This window comes from Clarias gariepinus, chromosome 3 (assembly GCF_024256425.1).
Source record: "Clarias gariepinus isolate MV-2021 ecotype Netherlands chromosome 3, CGAR_prim_01v2, whole genome shotgun sequence".
Lineage (NCBI taxonomy): Eukaryota > Metazoa > Chordata > Actinopteri > Siluriformes > Clariidae > Clarias > Clarias gariepinus.
In genome coordinates this window covers 7,715,411-7,731,871 of record NC_071102.1, presented here as the reverse complement: position 1 = coordinate 7,731,871, position 16,461 = coordinate 7,715,411, and the positions used below count along the sequence as shown (strand labels likewise).

General features: G+C 37.1%; 2 protein-coding genes across 2 annotated transcripts in view; both read left to right on the top strand.

The window, feature by feature from the left end:
- Positions 1–7,950, top strand: part of itga11a (integrin, alpha 11a) — a 56,045-nt gene extending 48,095 nt beyond the window's left edge. Inside the window, exons 22-30 of the mRNA XM_053493486.1 lie at positions 1,342–1,418; positions 2,665–2,748; positions 2,841–2,931; positions 3,027–3,140; positions 3,866–3,949; positions 4,426–4,536; positions 4,794–4,889; positions 6,851–6,964; positions 7,110–7,950. Of these exons, the coding sequence (XP_053349461.1) occupies positions 1,342–1,418; positions 2,665–2,748; positions 2,841–2,931; positions 3,027–3,140; positions 3,866–3,949; positions 4,426–4,536; positions 4,794–4,889; positions 6,851–6,964; positions 7,110–7,187 (849 nt within the window). The 3' untranslated portion in view covers positions 7,188–7,950. The remainder of the gene's footprint in view (positions 1–1,341; positions 1,419–2,664; positions 2,749–2,840; positions 2,932–3,026; positions 3,141–3,865; positions 3,950–4,425; positions 4,537–4,793; positions 4,890–6,850; positions 6,965–7,109) is intronic.
- A 2,842-nt stretch (positions 7,951–10,792) lies between these two features.
- Positions 10,793–15,009, top strand: LOC128519347 (meiosis-specific nuclear structural protein 1-like). The gene is made up of 10 exons (XM_053493050.1): positions 10,793–10,927; positions 12,315–12,536; positions 12,617–12,744; positions 12,834–12,936; positions 13,043–13,272; positions 13,477–13,693; positions 13,823–13,930; positions 14,119–14,376; positions 14,537–14,662; positions 14,743–15,009. Exons 2-10 carry the CDS (start codon positions 12,321–12,323, stop codon positions 14,854–14,856), a joined length of 1,500 nt encoding a protein of 499 aa, XP_053349025.1. The 5' UTR covers positions 10,793–10,927; positions 12,315–12,320; the 3' UTR covers positions 14,857–15,009.
- Positions 15,010–16,461: the final 1,452 nt, after the last annotated feature.

Genomic DNA, 16,461 nt, shown 5'->3' with positions numbered 1-16,461 from the left:
CTTTTTGAGATATGTCTGGTGGTTAGAGCTGAGTGCTGTTATTATCAGCTGGGTCTATGTGTGCTCTATGTAAAGATGCGTGCTGAGAGATGTGACTAGAGGATATGGGGGTTACTGTAGGTTCACATTTGATGGTTTGCTGTGCCCATAAGCAGTGTTCAGGGTCTGGAAGGAAGCGATAAACACTAGCATGTTTTACTGATGGAGTCTTGTACATGGACATGTTTATGGATAGCGTGGTGTACTAGTTGTTGTGGTATTCCAGACTAAATGACAGATAGGATTTTCCTTTGGATCTATTACCCTTATTAGACAGTGATTTAGCATTAGCATTACTTTTCCTCTATATGCAAAATTTTTACTAATTGGATTTAGTTCAGTTACCTGGAAATATTATTAGTAAATGGTCTTTTGCCTAAAACACTCGCGTAGCTGTTTCCTTAATGTCATTTGTCAAAAATAAACTAATTTCACATTACTACTTAGTCGTAAAATTATTATGTTTTTTCACCATTTGTCCTCCCACAGACACCTTAAAACTACTCACAAATTCTTCTAGTGAATTGTATCAGCTCTTTTTTTTTATTAATCCAATTAACTCAAGATTTTTCTGATGAAACCTGTTTTTTAAAAGAAATTTGGCACCTTGTTTATGCTAATGCTAACTGCTGTTAGTATTAGCTGTTGCATTGTTTAAAAAATGTAAGACATACATTCTGTATGAATCAATGTAGTCTTAAATAAATAATACATGAGTTACATAAGCTTTTATATTATTTATGTTAGAAGACTTTAAATTTATTATCCTTCTAATTTCATGTTTTGAAAGTGAAATGCTATCCAGTGTAGCAAATAACAGGCTATGCTAAATTTGCAATGCTTTCACTGCACACTTTGCTACTCTTATACAAGTAGTTATTTGTATGCCTGTTAATCCTTCTACTTTAATGCTTTTTTATAGTTCTTTTCCCAGTGTACAGTGTCTAAGTGTGTGTGTGTTGGTCATCAGTGAAGCGGCTATGAAGCTGCGCAATGGTGCCTGTGGCTGCTTTGCTTTGAGGCCACAGGCTTACAGCAGCTTATTGAAGTCTTTACTGCTAAACCCTGTGCGAAAGCTTGCACTGTTGGTGTTGGAAGTTTTTTTTTTTTTAATACAATCGGGTACATTTTTCCCCATGTGAGCCACAAAAACTCACTCATGTGTAATTACTGTTAGCTCACAGGATGCCTGAGCAGTTTTTCTGCAGCAGTGATAAAATAATATTTATGATCTAATCTAGACAGAGTATATTTTACCTGCCTGCCTATGTCCTACTTTTCTCTTTTTTTTTCCTCCTCCAGGTCACTTTCCGTTTGGAGTTTGAATTTATTAGCTCGGTGTTGCTGGACCATGTTCGGGTCATTCTGGCGGCTGGAAGGTAAAAAGCTCTCATAATAATTACGACTAAGACTCAGCAGTGACCTTTTGTCCTGTCTGGGTTGGTTCATCTGATCTTTTCTTAAAAAATAAGGACTTTAGATTGATTTATACATAAGGAATGTATATTATTATTATTATTATTATTACTACTACATACACATGACATATGACTGTTAATCTTTAATTATTTTACTATTGAATACATTACAGTATGTATTACAGTGAATCAAATTCTGTACTCCTTTTTTCAGGTCTGTCATTCAGTTATTTACTCAGGAGGGTTCTAGACTTAAATATTATTGTTTCCAGACATTTCATTTTATTATGACTTTCTCTATTATCTAATTTTTGCCATTTTTGGTAAAATATTATACAGAAAGCATTAGGATATCTATTTAAAAATTACAGAGACTTAAGGAAATTGTTGGTTTGGCACTGCCAAATTTTGAATTATGTTTTGGCTTGCCGAACGCTAGCTATGCTGGTCTTAGGTTATTCTGACTGTTTGACCCCCCGGAAGCAGCATCAACTGCTATAGCCTCAGAATATCGTCTTACTACCCACCAAAACCTCTTTCTTTTTTATTAAATCTGACATCATTATGAATCATGCTCTTCTAGACTTGCCCAAGTACCTACAAAACATGTCCAAGGTCTTTAAAATCAGTTCCTCTATGATGAGACCTCTGAGGCTATTTATAGCCTTTTCAAATGACAATTATGTGATCTGATGCTTTGAGCATTTGTCACAGGAACTCTGTTGTGCCTATTTAGCATCAAAGATCTCAGCAGAAAAACAAGGCATCATCAGAAAACACAGATTACTCATGTGCAGTTACTAAGCACATGTTGATTTGATTTCCATTGTACATTCTTAAAAATATGTTTTTTGGCACTTCTAAATGTTTATTTAAAGAAACATTAGGATTGTTGAAAAAACTCTTTATAAAGTTTTACCTTTGGCATTTTGGGAAGATGTGTTTGTGCACTGAAAGAGAAAGAGAGAAAGAACGTTCCCCACTTCACTACTGTGACAAACCTTTAAACACTTCCACATGGGACTAAGTGTCACTTGACTGTTCCCAGAGCCTGGTTTGCTAACAACTCAGTTGGTCTATAAATGTAAACTAACATGTCCATACTAATCATCAATGACCTTCGATGCTTTGGAGAAATGTGAAAAATGCACATTAATGGAGAAAGCTAGAGTTACTGGAGTACATCCTATTCCTTGTCTCTTTACAGTGATGGAGAAGAAGTCGCTTTACACGACAATAATAATGACATCTTCTACAAGTTAAGATACGAGTCTGACTTGCTCTTTACAAGGTCAGTCAAAGTATGAATCTGTACAGTATGCAATCTGTAAATTAAATGGTGTTCATGAGAAATTGAATTTAAGTTCATCTGTATCTCTGTAGAGATTCCAATCCATCACATTGGGAGCTCAAAGCCAACCTAGGTCTGGAGAAAGCAGAGAACCTACGTCCACCCTTTAACTTTACTTTCCAAGTAAGCCCATTCACCTGCTGTTTCTTTTCTGATATTTGGTGAAATGAGAAAGAAATCAAATACCAATTTGATGTCATGTGTTCTGTACTGTTCAGATCCAGAACCTTGGCTACTTCCCGGTGAGAAATTTACAGCTCAATATTATGATCCCAGAAGTGACAAAAAATGGGAATCGCTTCTTACAGATCCAACAACTTCATATAGACCAGGTAAGTTTATAATCAGGCTATTATCTTGTTTGATAAAGTTGTTGGATATCATGATTATCTCTAATGATGCCACAGTCATTTATGGCCAGAAACCAATATCCTGTTCTCGCTAGATTGAAGAAGATGGCAGACTCTCTCCCCATTTGTCAATTACAGTAACACTGTACATTCCTAGGCACCTTTGGGCTCATGCATGCGGGAGAGAGCAGAGTGTGTTACAGTACGATGCCTTGAGACATACAGTAGCATAAGCAGCAGTTCAAAAAGCTGTTGGGAAAAATGTCTCAGTGGCGTAAAGTCATATATAATAAAGAAGATTTAGATTATAGTTGGGAATTGAAAAAGGTGATCACATGGAAATATGAAAATCCGTGACAAACCTGTCATAAAACTGCTTTTATGTTAAAGATTTCGAAATAAAGACACTAACCAGACTCAAATAAATTAAGTGAGAATAATAATGATATACTTGTTCGATTCCTTTAGTCTAGTGTATCAATGCACTTAACTAGCTAACTAGCCTATCAGTTATTACATTACATTAGCTATTAATTTTTGGCTAGTCAGTTACATTTCTAGCAAAAACATTCAACATACTGTAGGTACATCGCCACCATCTTATTTTTTGCTGCTACTCTGGCTTTTATTTGCTGTTTGGCTTTAAAATTACTCAGTCTTAAAAAATCATTATTCTAGTGAAGTTATGAGCTGCGTTCTGACTTTAGGTAGATGGAACTCGCTGCATTCCACCTCAACACGTAGCCCACAGTCGAGCAACACCAGAGGACCTGAGTCGTGTTTCTCACCTGGTAACACCATTTTATCTCATTTTTGTTTGAAATTCTATGACTAACATCACACATGACATCTAAAACTACCCTGTTCTTTTTTTATACTACTGCCTTTGGTCCCTTGCTTCATTTCAAAAGCCTATCTTGTGATGTCAGGGCAATTTAATAACCATTTGTGGCAAGTAGATTGAGCGTTTGGGAATCTAGCATGCCAAATTGCTTGTTTTACATAAGACAGAAAGTCTCTACTACAGCAGTTTCTCCTTTAAAATGTGGTCAGTGGATTTTCATCAGCAACTGAAAATAATCTTTAACCAGTGTTATTAACTGGATTCATTAAGTTAACAATGTATTAGTATCATTGGAAGGGGTTTTGTAATAAAGTGTATCTCTTCATCACATAGAAGTGGAGTTTTGACCCACCAAGAACTTGCCACAAGCAGCTGAAGTTGATTTGTGTGTGTGTGTGTGTGTGTGTGTGTGTGTGTGTGTAGAATTATACCAACTCCCTAGCAGTGCCGATTCAGTGCAACGTGAATTTAAGCTCCTATAGAGAAGTTGCTGTGAGAATCAGTGGATCCCTACGTGTTGACGCTCTTCATGAAGTAAGTGGGATGAATCACTTAGTAAAATCTGACATACTCTATATATATATATACTGTATATATATATATATATATTTTTTTTTTTTACTTTTTTTTTTTTGGAATTACACATAATTTTCTAAAAAACCTAAGGAAAAAAACACCTCACAATAATTCTCTTACTTTAATATCACATAAGTCTCTGTCCTCTCTTGGATTCTGTATGTGTGTGGGCAAGAGAAATTACTATGTCTTTGTGTTTCTACTGTCATGTCCAGCTGAAGTTTAAAACTCTGGAGCTGGTGACGACAGCCTCGGTGGAGCTGAGCCAAGCCAGTCCCATGTTTCTTCAGGAAGAGAGGCCTGTCAGACATGTGAGTCACATCCTGATGTCCACGTGGACAGGAAACTGCATATTACCCCACATATACTCGGGCAATGAGAATGCATAAACACATCAGTGTAGACTGTGTTGTAATAAATCATGGGAACATATTTAGGATTTAGTTGATCGTAGTGTAATAGTAGACGGCATTGAAAAAAATGCTGTGTATTTTTAGGTGTTTCATATTTTGCAAAATAGTGACCAGGCTTTGGCCAGCTGGGAAACGTATTGTCGTGTTCCTTAAGGGATTTTTTATATTTTAAACTTGTACATAGTGTATTCAATGAATGTGATATAAGCCAGAAGTCTAAGTGACATTCCCTGCTTACGATGATCCAGATATGCAACTAATCATGACTGAAATTCTTTTAATGCTAACGGTTAATGATTAGTTTATGGCCTTAAATTAGAGTATGCTTATGTTTTGTTTCAGTTGACACAGTGGCTTAGTGATTAGCACTTTCGTCTTGTACCTCCAGGTTTGGGCCTTTGAATCTTGCATGCAATTTAATCCATCTTTTGTTGGTTAATTAATTACTTGAAATTAATTGAATTGACTTAAATTGTGTAACCTTACAATCCTTGACAAATTCATACCACATCTTTGGCAGAAAAATACAATCCTCTTGCTTTATCTAAATATTCATCTTTTGTGAGCGTATTGCTTTATCTACGAGGCGTGACATTTAAACAATCATTGACAAGATACGCAAAATTTCAAGGTTTATTAATTATGTTTAGAAGTTTTTTAATATGTTTGAAGCTATAAGAAATATAAAAAGAAATATATAAAACTGCTTGAAATAAATCAGACAATAAACTTTAGTGCCATCATAATCCCCAATAATAAACCTGAATCAACAGTCGAACTATGATTCATAGATCTAGACCTTGTGACCTGCACTGGGTGGTACTGTGATTTTCCTAGGATATACTACAGGCCCACTTTGACCATACAGTTTTGTTTCATACTAGATCAGACATCAGTTTCGAACATAGTGTGTGCGAATAATCATTTACTGCTCTGTCAATTTATATCTTTAAATATTCTCTTTTTTTATATATTTTTGAAAAAATTACAATATCCCTTTCTAAAATAATGTCTCTAGTCCTGTAGCTACGGCAGTCTCTGGAGTGATACATGTTTTTCCCATACATCAATCTGTTCTGCTCCTGTGTTACTCAAGTGCTTACTGTAGTTTGATCCAATGAAAGACTTTGCTGTGTCTGCAGTCCACCAGTTGATGACTCTTGATCTGTTTAACTGAACGCTTGAGGACTGAATGAAACTAAAAGTTATCCTAGTCAGCAAAACCTTTGTGATTGTATTTGTGTCCTACACTCATGACCCTCATGTTTTCAAAAGTATTTAACACTTTAAAAACTGTATGAAAGTACAGACATAAGTGGCTGTATGCAGGTCTTTTAATATGATCTAGTAACACCTAATAAGTCTGGGGAGCAAACGTCATTTTAAAAGCACAGATGATAGATAAGTTTTAGTGAACTGCAGTAACCTGGAGCCAAAGGACCGAAAGGACCAGCAGACCCCTTTGCAGCTGGTATTCCTTACACTGAACTCTTCTGCCATCTATGGACACTGCAGGGGAATGCAGCACATGCAAAAATCAGCAAATTAGGCCTTTTAAAAACAGAACAATAAGTTTAATCATTGACATTTTAAATGCCTATTAGAAATGAATATTATTTAGATACTACGTGTTGTTAATTTATGTCCCATATTAAAGTATTTTTTTTAAAGAAATCCCTTATTTCTATGGCATGATGTAAGAAATCTCTGAAATTTATCTTAATGAATACGTTTAAAACAAAAAGCTGTTCTCCTGTACCAGAGCGAATAAATGCTGATGTACTGAAACTAATTTTTAATGTACAGGTTATATTCGATATACAACAACTTAATAAAGTTTAACTGCATTTTTTCCTTAGATAATTCTGGAAGTGAGGAAGGAGGAAGATTATCGTGTTCCCATATGGATTATTATTGGGAGTACACTAGGCGGACTTTTGCTACTCTCCCTCCTTATTTTAGCTCTATGGAAGGTAATCACTTTTGTATGACTAAAAAAATTATTGTAAAGCTCAACAACTGGTTGCAACTAATTGACTTTTTTTTCACAACTTATCTGGTGAAACTTTGGCTTGTGGTGTGTGTCATGGTAAATCCCAGCTATTTCTGTTTCCCCAGCTGGGATTTTTTCAGAGACAGAAGCCCAGGGAGGAGGCAGAAAACGAGGTCAACGGGAAAGTAGCAGAGGAGCGATAACGCAAGCTGCCCACGGGGCTTAACCTAGCCCAACTCTCAGGGAGCGTCCCACTACAACACTACATACAGTATCTCTGATATGGAGTGGAGGAAGAGGAAAAAAGAGAGAGAGGATATATAAATAAGAGTGGTAGGTATGTAAATAATTGGAGACAAAGAAAGTGAGCATGGGATGGGCAAAGGTAAGCAGAATGAAAGGGGGATTTGCTCAGTGCACTGGACAATCTGTTGCTCATCTATTATTAAAAAAGGAAAAGAAAAAGAAAACACTGCACCACCTTTCATCTGGCCTGCACTGCTTACTGAGCCCTTGCATCACAGACAAGCGTCCATATCTGATCATCGGTTGCACCAAACAGCGGGACTGCATTTAAAGACTTCATGAGAACAGCTTCTGGGAACATGGACTTTAACATACAAAATGATTCATCATATCTGATCTCATGCCAAATTAAACTTCTTTTGCAAAGATTTACAAGAGAAACCTCAAAGGGCTATAACTGTCCACAATGGCCATGTTTCCTGGTGCTTTTAATTTTTTTTTCTCAAAAGAAAAAAAAATGGAAAAAAGAAAAAGTGGGAATTAAACAGCAGAAGGTCACACAAGTGCTGCCTTGCTTAAAGAAGTGATGTTGACGGATTTAAGATGTAATATTAGGCACTGGTGTAAACTATCTCCTTGTTTTATTTTTTAGTGTTTATAATTTATTGGTATGAAGTGTTTTTCCATTTTTTTTACTTTTTGCAGTATTCTGAAAAAAAATATTTTTTCCCAGCAGGGATTAGTTTATCCTTTAGGATAAAGATTCTCTACACTTCGAGGGGATGCTTTTCTGATTTCCTTTTTAGATCAATCCTTGATGCACTTTTGATATTGATGTAAAAATGCAAACTTGAATTTTGTTACGATTATCTTTTTATAACCCAAATCAGAAATATTGTAATATTGCTTTTTTAAGGACTGTGCCTTGTAGCTGTAGTTTGGCTTTTAAGATGAGCTGTAGTGTTTGTCTTTTGCTTACAGACCCAGCATCTCAACAAATAGCCTTTAAGTAAGGATAGGCTTATTGATCAGGCCCAGTTTTACATACTGTATGCTGTAGATGGCATAATCCACATATGGCATAATGTTTTAAACATTGCAAAATATTCAGGCATACTTCAGATTGTCATTGTGTATAGTGTTAAAAAAGCATGTACAGTATAATCAGAGAAATTTAAGTGTAACTGTCATTTTTATCTACATGTCAAAATTATGAAAAAGATGAAGTGTTTGTACAAAAGTAATAAAATTAAATATCGTGTTATCACAGTATCTGTATCATTTCTGATTTTGTGACATTTGTTGATAGAAAGATAACGTTCTTTAATCTTTAACCTTAATCTTTTAAAATGTTTATCTTAAAATCTACCGTACAAAAGAAAATCTATAATTTGTTTATCCTTAAAATAGATTAACAGTGTAATTTATCAGTTAATGATCCAGTATAATATATTCATAATACACTGCCTGGTTAAACAAGTCACCACCTGGAGGTGCTTCTACATATGCAATGTTTAGTCCATTTAAAAGAAATTCCTAGTATGTGTTCTCCCTCTGTGCTGTTCTTTAAGCAAGTCAAAATGACACAGAGATCTTCCTGGATGCAAACCAAAATAATCGATCTAGGAGCATCAGTTTTAACTAAAGTCTAGAGAAGGCTGAAAGCTGTCTAACGCTAAAGAAACAGCTTGAAGTAAAACAAACGTCAATTATCAATCTGTCCTGAAAAATGTATCTTTCGAACACATATAATACTGTAATTTTTTTTTTTATACAACTGTTTTATAAAGCTAAGTTTTATTATATAAGCTATCCAGTACTGCTTGCCAATGGGTACATGTACAGTAGCAAACCTAACAAAAATCATGGTAAAGCATGAGGGGAAAACTGCTTTGGGTGCACATGCAAAATGAGGGGTGTTCGAGTCAAACTTTTGACTGTGCAGAATAACAGAACACTAAGAGTAAAAATGACCTTTATTTCTCTATATAATCCCCTGCTACACTAATGCACTTATCCCAGCATTTCACTAGAGCTTGGATACAATTGAGGTAGAAAGTTTCCTCAGTATGCCAGAGTTATAATCAGACTGTCTGCTTCATGTCAAAAATGCTGGCCTCTCAGGACCTCCTTTAATTGCTCAAACATGATAAAATGGCTTGAAGCTAAGTCAGGGCTATACAGGGGATGTGGTAATAACTTCCAGTTGAGTTCTTGTAACATGCAAGTGATGTTGGTGAATAATTGTGTGTAAACTTCCCAGAGGTGTCTCTTTTGCAAGTTGATGACAATTTATCTGTAAATTTTCAAGGATTAGGCATTTTACTCATGGAATTCCATTGCAGCTTCAAAAGGCGCCATCAATTATGGACATACAGCCTTCTTTAAAAAGTTTGTACCATTAAAATATTTTACTGTCATTACCATACAGTGCTTGAAGTTTTCTTAAAATGCAAATCAGTTTTACCACTTCATTGTGAAAAAGTTCAAAAAAGCCTTCATTAATGTAAATTTAAAAAATGCAATTTCCACAATTATTGCTGTGGCTGAATTGACATACCACAACATGACCCATGGCCACAACTAATAAAGTAAGCAGATGTTTTTAAATAAAAAATAAAAACACATAGGCATTTGTGGCTCAGTGGTAGGTTTCTTTTATGCCATGCAGAAGGCCTGGGTTCGATTCCTGCCTAATGCCCAAACCCTAGCCACTGGATCCAGTGCCAGTACCAACCCCGGATAAAATGGGAGGGTTGCCTCACGATGGGCATCTGGCGTAAAACCTGAGTCAAGTTGTGTGCAAATCAGGCGGTCTGCTGTGGTGACCCCTAGACAGGAAAAACACATAGCTAGAGACTATCCATCCATCTACAGTATTTAAGGAACCTCTGTAGTCCAACTAGGGGCCATGGAGGCTGATGGTAACCTTTGTATTTCTTCCTATTTTTACGCCCTCCGGTCATCATTCACACACTTGGGAATGCCAAATTGCATGTCTTTGGACTGTTGGAGGAAACTGGGGTACCTGAAGAGAACCCACCAAGCACGGGGAGAACATGCAAACTCCATGCACGCAAACTAGAGGTGGGAATCAAACCCGGATCCTGAAGGTGCAAGGAAACAGTGCTAACCACTAACCCTCTCAGTCAGGCAGTTGTATGAAGCTTTATATAGGAAGTCAACCCAACTGATGTATTAAAATTCTTAACATATACGAGATAAAACCATTTCCACCTGACTCATTGCAGTATGCATTGTCCTACATGAAGCCAGTAGTTTAATGGAGGATAATTATGTTTGGGAGGTTTCAACATATGTGGGTATATTTTAAACTGTATGATTCAAGGAAATGTACCTCAGTTGTTTAAAAAAAAAAAACAATAAAGAATAAAAACATAAGTTTAATCACAATGACTCCTTCCACCAAATAGCTTTTGGTCCCTTGCAAAGGAGAGGAAGTTAAACACAGATGAAAGCATGGCGCTGTTTATTCACACCAATGAAAACCCCACAAAGACTTTCTCCTTGGCCAATTACTGTCGAGTTTCCTAGCAGGTGGAGACATACTCGTGTTACATGGCAACAACATTCAAACAACTGGAGGAGGAAAGACTGGAGCTAATGTTTGTGGGTAACTTCAGCGAAACGTTCCTGTTCCACACACGACTGGAGTGACGAGATCTTCACCTGGAGGGTAAATAACATCGGATGATGTCTGATTAGAGAGAATGATTATAAGGTCTCATTATAACTGGTTTATTAGCTTTCAACTGAATGAAAATGAGGTCAGCTTATATATTAGGTGGGTAAACCGGATGTTAGTTAGATTTTGTTAAATCGGGATTAAAATTGAAATCAGAGATGAGAAGTGCTGCCGGTGCGTTTAGGATATTTAACGAAATCGTAAAATCGCGATATTTGTCTAGACTTATCCCTGACACATCGTTAACTAGATCTTATATCAAAGCACCTTATGTGCAAAAATGTCAGAAATAAATGTTTAATTGAATTTTGAATAGGATGCTGCTGAAATAACACGGATTTAATTATGAATGAAACTACCCTTCCCGTGCGCATGCGCAGTCGAAGGTAAAGTAAACGTTGTTCCGATTAGTCGAAATGTAATCTGGGTTATGTGATTTGATTTTAACGTTTTTGTAGCATCTTATTCTGGGTAATCTGGTTAAAGCCTGTCCTGGGAACGCTGGGTGTGAGACTGGAATTAAATAAATCTGTTAAAACCGAGATGGTCAGTGGAGTTTACACTTAAAGTGGTCCTTGTTTACAAACACTTGATATAGAACACAATAGTGTACATCAAAATAGCATAAACCTGCCTTGTGTTTGAATTTAGATAAAAGAGAACACGGTTTAGGATCAAAGTGATGGTTTTATTATCTAATTTATATTTTTTAAATATTACTTTAAAAAAGGGTAAATTATGTACTAAATTGTACCTTAATAGTTAGTTAATTGAATAAAACTCACTCGCGCATTGTCTATAACGATCAAAGGATCCTGTATACAGGGTGGTGGGGCGCCTCGGGCACGAGGCAGTTGGCACCCTGGATGGGGTGCCAATCCATTGCAGGGGACATACACTCGCACTCACTCGCACACTATGGGCAATTTGGGAACCGCATTTAGCCTAAACAGTCTTTGAACTGTGGGAAGAAACCGAAACACCCGGAGGAAACCCACCAAGCATGGAGAGAACATACAAACCACCGGTGCAGGACGTCAGTGCTAACCACTTAGCCACTGTGTCGCTCTTGAATAAAATTGCTTTAATTATTTTAGTAGATTCTTAGAATCATTTTTCATAATAAAAGTAAGCACTTGGATTAGTCATGCATTAACATTGGTTGTGCATCCTTATGCACTATAAAAAAGTGCATTATTTTAGGAACTGTACCTTATAATTTCATCAGGATTATTGACCAATTAGACAAAATTAATCAAGTCAAATCAGCAACCTTTAACACTTCAACCTAAACCTGTGTGTATATTTGTTGTTTTTAAAAGGTTGGCCATCATTGTTTCTTGAGACATAGTTGGTATTGCTTTGTGGTAATTTCCAGGCCTCCATGAGCCAGCGCATCATGACACATAGCTTGCACGAGCGAGCGCTCGCGCAATTCAGGCGACAGGAGGAGAGACGCGAGGATGAGAGTAGACGTGTGGCCAAAGAAAAGCAGATTCAAGCAAATCTCAAAACCGAAGAGAGAGTCGAGATGAAAAGGTATCTGCGCATGATGCAAGATGAGGAGTACGAGAGACAAATGGAGAAAGCCTTCCTGAAGGTTTGGTCTTTTTTCAAATGTATCAGAAACATACATTATAAGATATGGGAGAATAAATGTCGCCCACTTTCTTTTCAAAGGCAGAGCAGGACAGAATATACAAAGAGAAGCTAATGGAGCAGGAGGAGAGAATGGCAAAGGAACTGGCACGCATAAGTTATGAAAAAATGCGAGATGAGAAAATGAGACAGTACATCAAAGAAAACAGGTGCACAGTGATGAATAATTACCGCATTGAATTTTGTCATTGTTCTGTGTAATTCTTTAATCATTTACCTTCACTGTATTTATTTGTAGTGTGGAGATTCGGGAGTTAGAGGCAAAGCTGAAGTCTGCTTACCTAAACAGAGCAAGAGCAGCACAAATAGCTGAGAAGGAGGCCGTGAGGCATGAGGCAATGGTGAGTGAGAACTTTCTGAACTACACCAGAATTCCTCAAAAAGCCAAACAAATGTTTAAAAAAGTAGGCATGAACTACTGAAGTACTTGGACGTTTTGTATTTCAGAAGGAGGAAGCTGATATTGCATGCAGGATGAAGAGTGAGCAGGAGCGAGCAGCCATAGAGGAGGAGAAGCAGGAGCAGAGGCGCTATGAGGAACTAGTTCGCTATCAGCAAGAACTTGAGAAGCAACTGGAGGAGAAGGAGCGAAAGAGACAAGAGTCGTATGAGGAGTTCCTCAAGGAGAAACTCATGGTGGATGAAATTGTGCGAAAGATATATGAGGAGGATCGCAAGTGAGATGATGTTTGGTTTCTTTATAATTGTGATTCTTTCTTTTCCAAAAAATACTATAAACATTTTTTTTTCTGAATGTTCTTCTCTCACTGTGTGGTTTGCTGGGATTAGCTGGAAGTTTACCTGTAGGAGATTTTCACCTTTCTGGTGTGGATTTTGGGCTAGGATGGTTTGACTTTAACAGAGAATGTTTTGTTTTCCAGGAAGCATGAACTCCGGCTTGAGATGGTCACATCCACACAGCGATACATTCAGGAGTTCAAAAAGCAGCAAACCGAATGGAGACGCCTGGAACGAGAGAAAATGGAGGAAGAAAACAGGCGCATTTTGGAGTATGCCAAAAACCAGGAGAGGAAAGAACAAGAGAGGATGGCTAGTGCCAGAAAAAGAGAGACCGCCAAAGAGAACCTTTACAAGATGGTTAGTGACCCTTCTTGGTAAAGCTCGATGTTTTAAGCTTGACTTTCTTTAAAAAAAAATGTAACCCTTAAGAATGCAGATTACTGATGAATAAATTCTGAGTAATTACTTGATTTTTTTTTTCTTTAGCTGACTGAAAAGATTGAAATCGAACAGAGGCAGCAGGAGGAGATGGAGCGTATCCGTGAGGAGCTCTATCTTGAGGAGCAGGAAGAAGTTGCCAGGCAAAAAGAAATCGTAAGAATCTATCTTTCAATGATAATGAAAGGCAAAGACGTATATTCTTACATATATATCAAGTTTGTCAAATTAAAGGATATAAATCATACAAATATAAAGTAGACATATTTAAGAAACTGTCTTTTATCAAAAACATCCACCAACAAGCTTCCGTTCGTTTGAGCTCAGTTTTTTTTTTTCTACAGAAAAATATGGAGCGCAGGATCCGGCAGAGGCTGGAGCTGCAGCAGACGTATCAGGAACAGCTGGCCTTTAAACAGCTGCGCCTTCAGGCTGAGAAGGATGAGGAGGAAGTGTTCAGACAGATGATGCTGGCCAAATTTGCTGAAGACGACCGCATTGAGCAGATGAATGCTCAGAAGCGGCGCATGAAGCAGCAGGAGCACAAGCGTGCTGTGGAGAAACTGATAGAGGAGAGGAGGCAGAAATACCTGGCTGATAAGGTGATGCTTAAATCATGGATAGACTTTTAGATCTGCTTGTGCAGTCCTGCAGGGAAGTTACACCCGCTTGTGTCATTAATATATGTTAATGTTCAGGTTATGTTCAGGAAGGTGTGACATTTTAGATAGATCTGGTCATTTGTGATCTATCTGTGTGTAGGAGCGGGAAGCAGAGGAACAAGCGATGGAACAGGAGAGAGAAGCTCAGCGACGACAAATTATCGAGGAGGAGAGGTTGAAGCTTCTCAAGCTCCATGCTACACAGCTATTGGGGTACCTCCCAAAGGTAAAAAGAGCACACTACATCTTTATCATAAGTGTTTGTAGTTTAGTTTATCTGATTTTTGTTTTTGTTGTGGTTTTTAGGGCATTTTCAAGGAGGATGATTTGGAACATTTTGACGAAGATTTCAAGAGCAGTTTACGGAAACGTGAACCTGACATCTTTTCAGAGGACGACTGCGGAGAAGATGAGCAATAAGTCATATCTACGTGTGACCACTAGATGGCAGCCGTGATTGATTTCTTTTTGTTTGTTTTTAGTTTCGATTTCTTTTTGTTTTGTTTTGTTTTTAAAAAAAAGCTTTGAACCTGCTTTTTCCATTAAAAAGAGTACATCATCTGGATAAACTGTTTAAACCTTATAAAAAAAATAATTAAATAACCTCTGGTGTGATTTATCTTATTCTTTGAGGAAATTCTTATCTATCGTTTGACAAATATTATCAGATGTGTAACTATTGCAATATTTTAAAATTACATTTTACATTCCTACCAATTAAAATGGTTGACATCTTCTAAGGTTGACATTATTTGCTCCTGTAGCAGTCACACTCATAAGTTAGCTATACCCAGAGGAACACCAGTTAATCTTCTAAAAGTGAACACAGCTCTGTTGCTTGACTGACTCTGAGTGGGAGTAGGTTCATGATCACCACAGAATCTAATCGGATGCATCAGTTCATGCACATCCTTTGAGTCATAAGCATTCTGACAGCTGTCAGTCATACCCGGCTTCATAGCCCGTCTGAATACTATTCTAAAGCTAGAGCCTGCCAGTGCCTAAGAATAAAAACCAGACCTGTTCCTATGGAAAGAGCTAAAATGGGGAGAATATTAGCCTTATAATCTTACTTTTTTTTTTTTTTTTAAAGCTGTAACATTATGTTTTGCCTCTCCTGTATATATTTTAATTCATGCCAGTCTCACTTTCATGCATTCCTCACAGTCCTGTTGGGAGTTTACCTGCTAGAAATAGAGTGCTTTTAAGGTTGTTGAATCCGATTCTTAGTCTCTCATTAATAGGTCACATGCAAATGTCTCTCCTTTGGCTTATTAACCCATTTCTGTTGTTATTATTGTTTTGCTCTCTCCACACTACAGCATACAAGCTCACAAAAAATGTTAACACTGTAACACTAATCTGACTATAAAGCATGTACTGTACTTTTGATCTGCCCGAGTAATGCCATGAGATGATTTCTACCAGAACAAACTTTAAACAACTTAAACAAAACAAAACAAAACAAACTTCAAACAATTTCCAGCAAAAGTGCATTTAAATAACCTTATAGAATTTATACATATATGCAATTGTTTAAATGTTTAATATGTATCTGCCATGAAATAGCATGTAAAGCTCATATGGCAATAAATTCTAATAGAAACAAACAATCCACACTATACCTTTTCCACTCTGACATTTATCATTTAATATTGACCTAAACGTCCAATTCGTTCCTTTTCTAGTTTCGGGTCAGAGCGCAGATTGTATAACGAAAGTGTTACTTACAGTGAGAGTCGCGCCGGTTTTAATTACTTACTGTACTGTACAGAATACAACAAGGACAGAGACGTTATAAAACACTATAGGATTCGGTTGTATTGTCATTGCAGTGACGTAGCCAGAGCATCAATAACAACATTGTAACATCATAAGGATAATGTTGCAGTAACGTCGATTCAATGTCACAATCGCGACGTTGCAGGAACTTATTGTGTGTGTGTGTGTGTGTGTGTGTGTACCCGGTATGTGTTGAGCATCGTTATTGTTGCTTGCGACTTTGTTTGTGGTATTTGCGTTCAT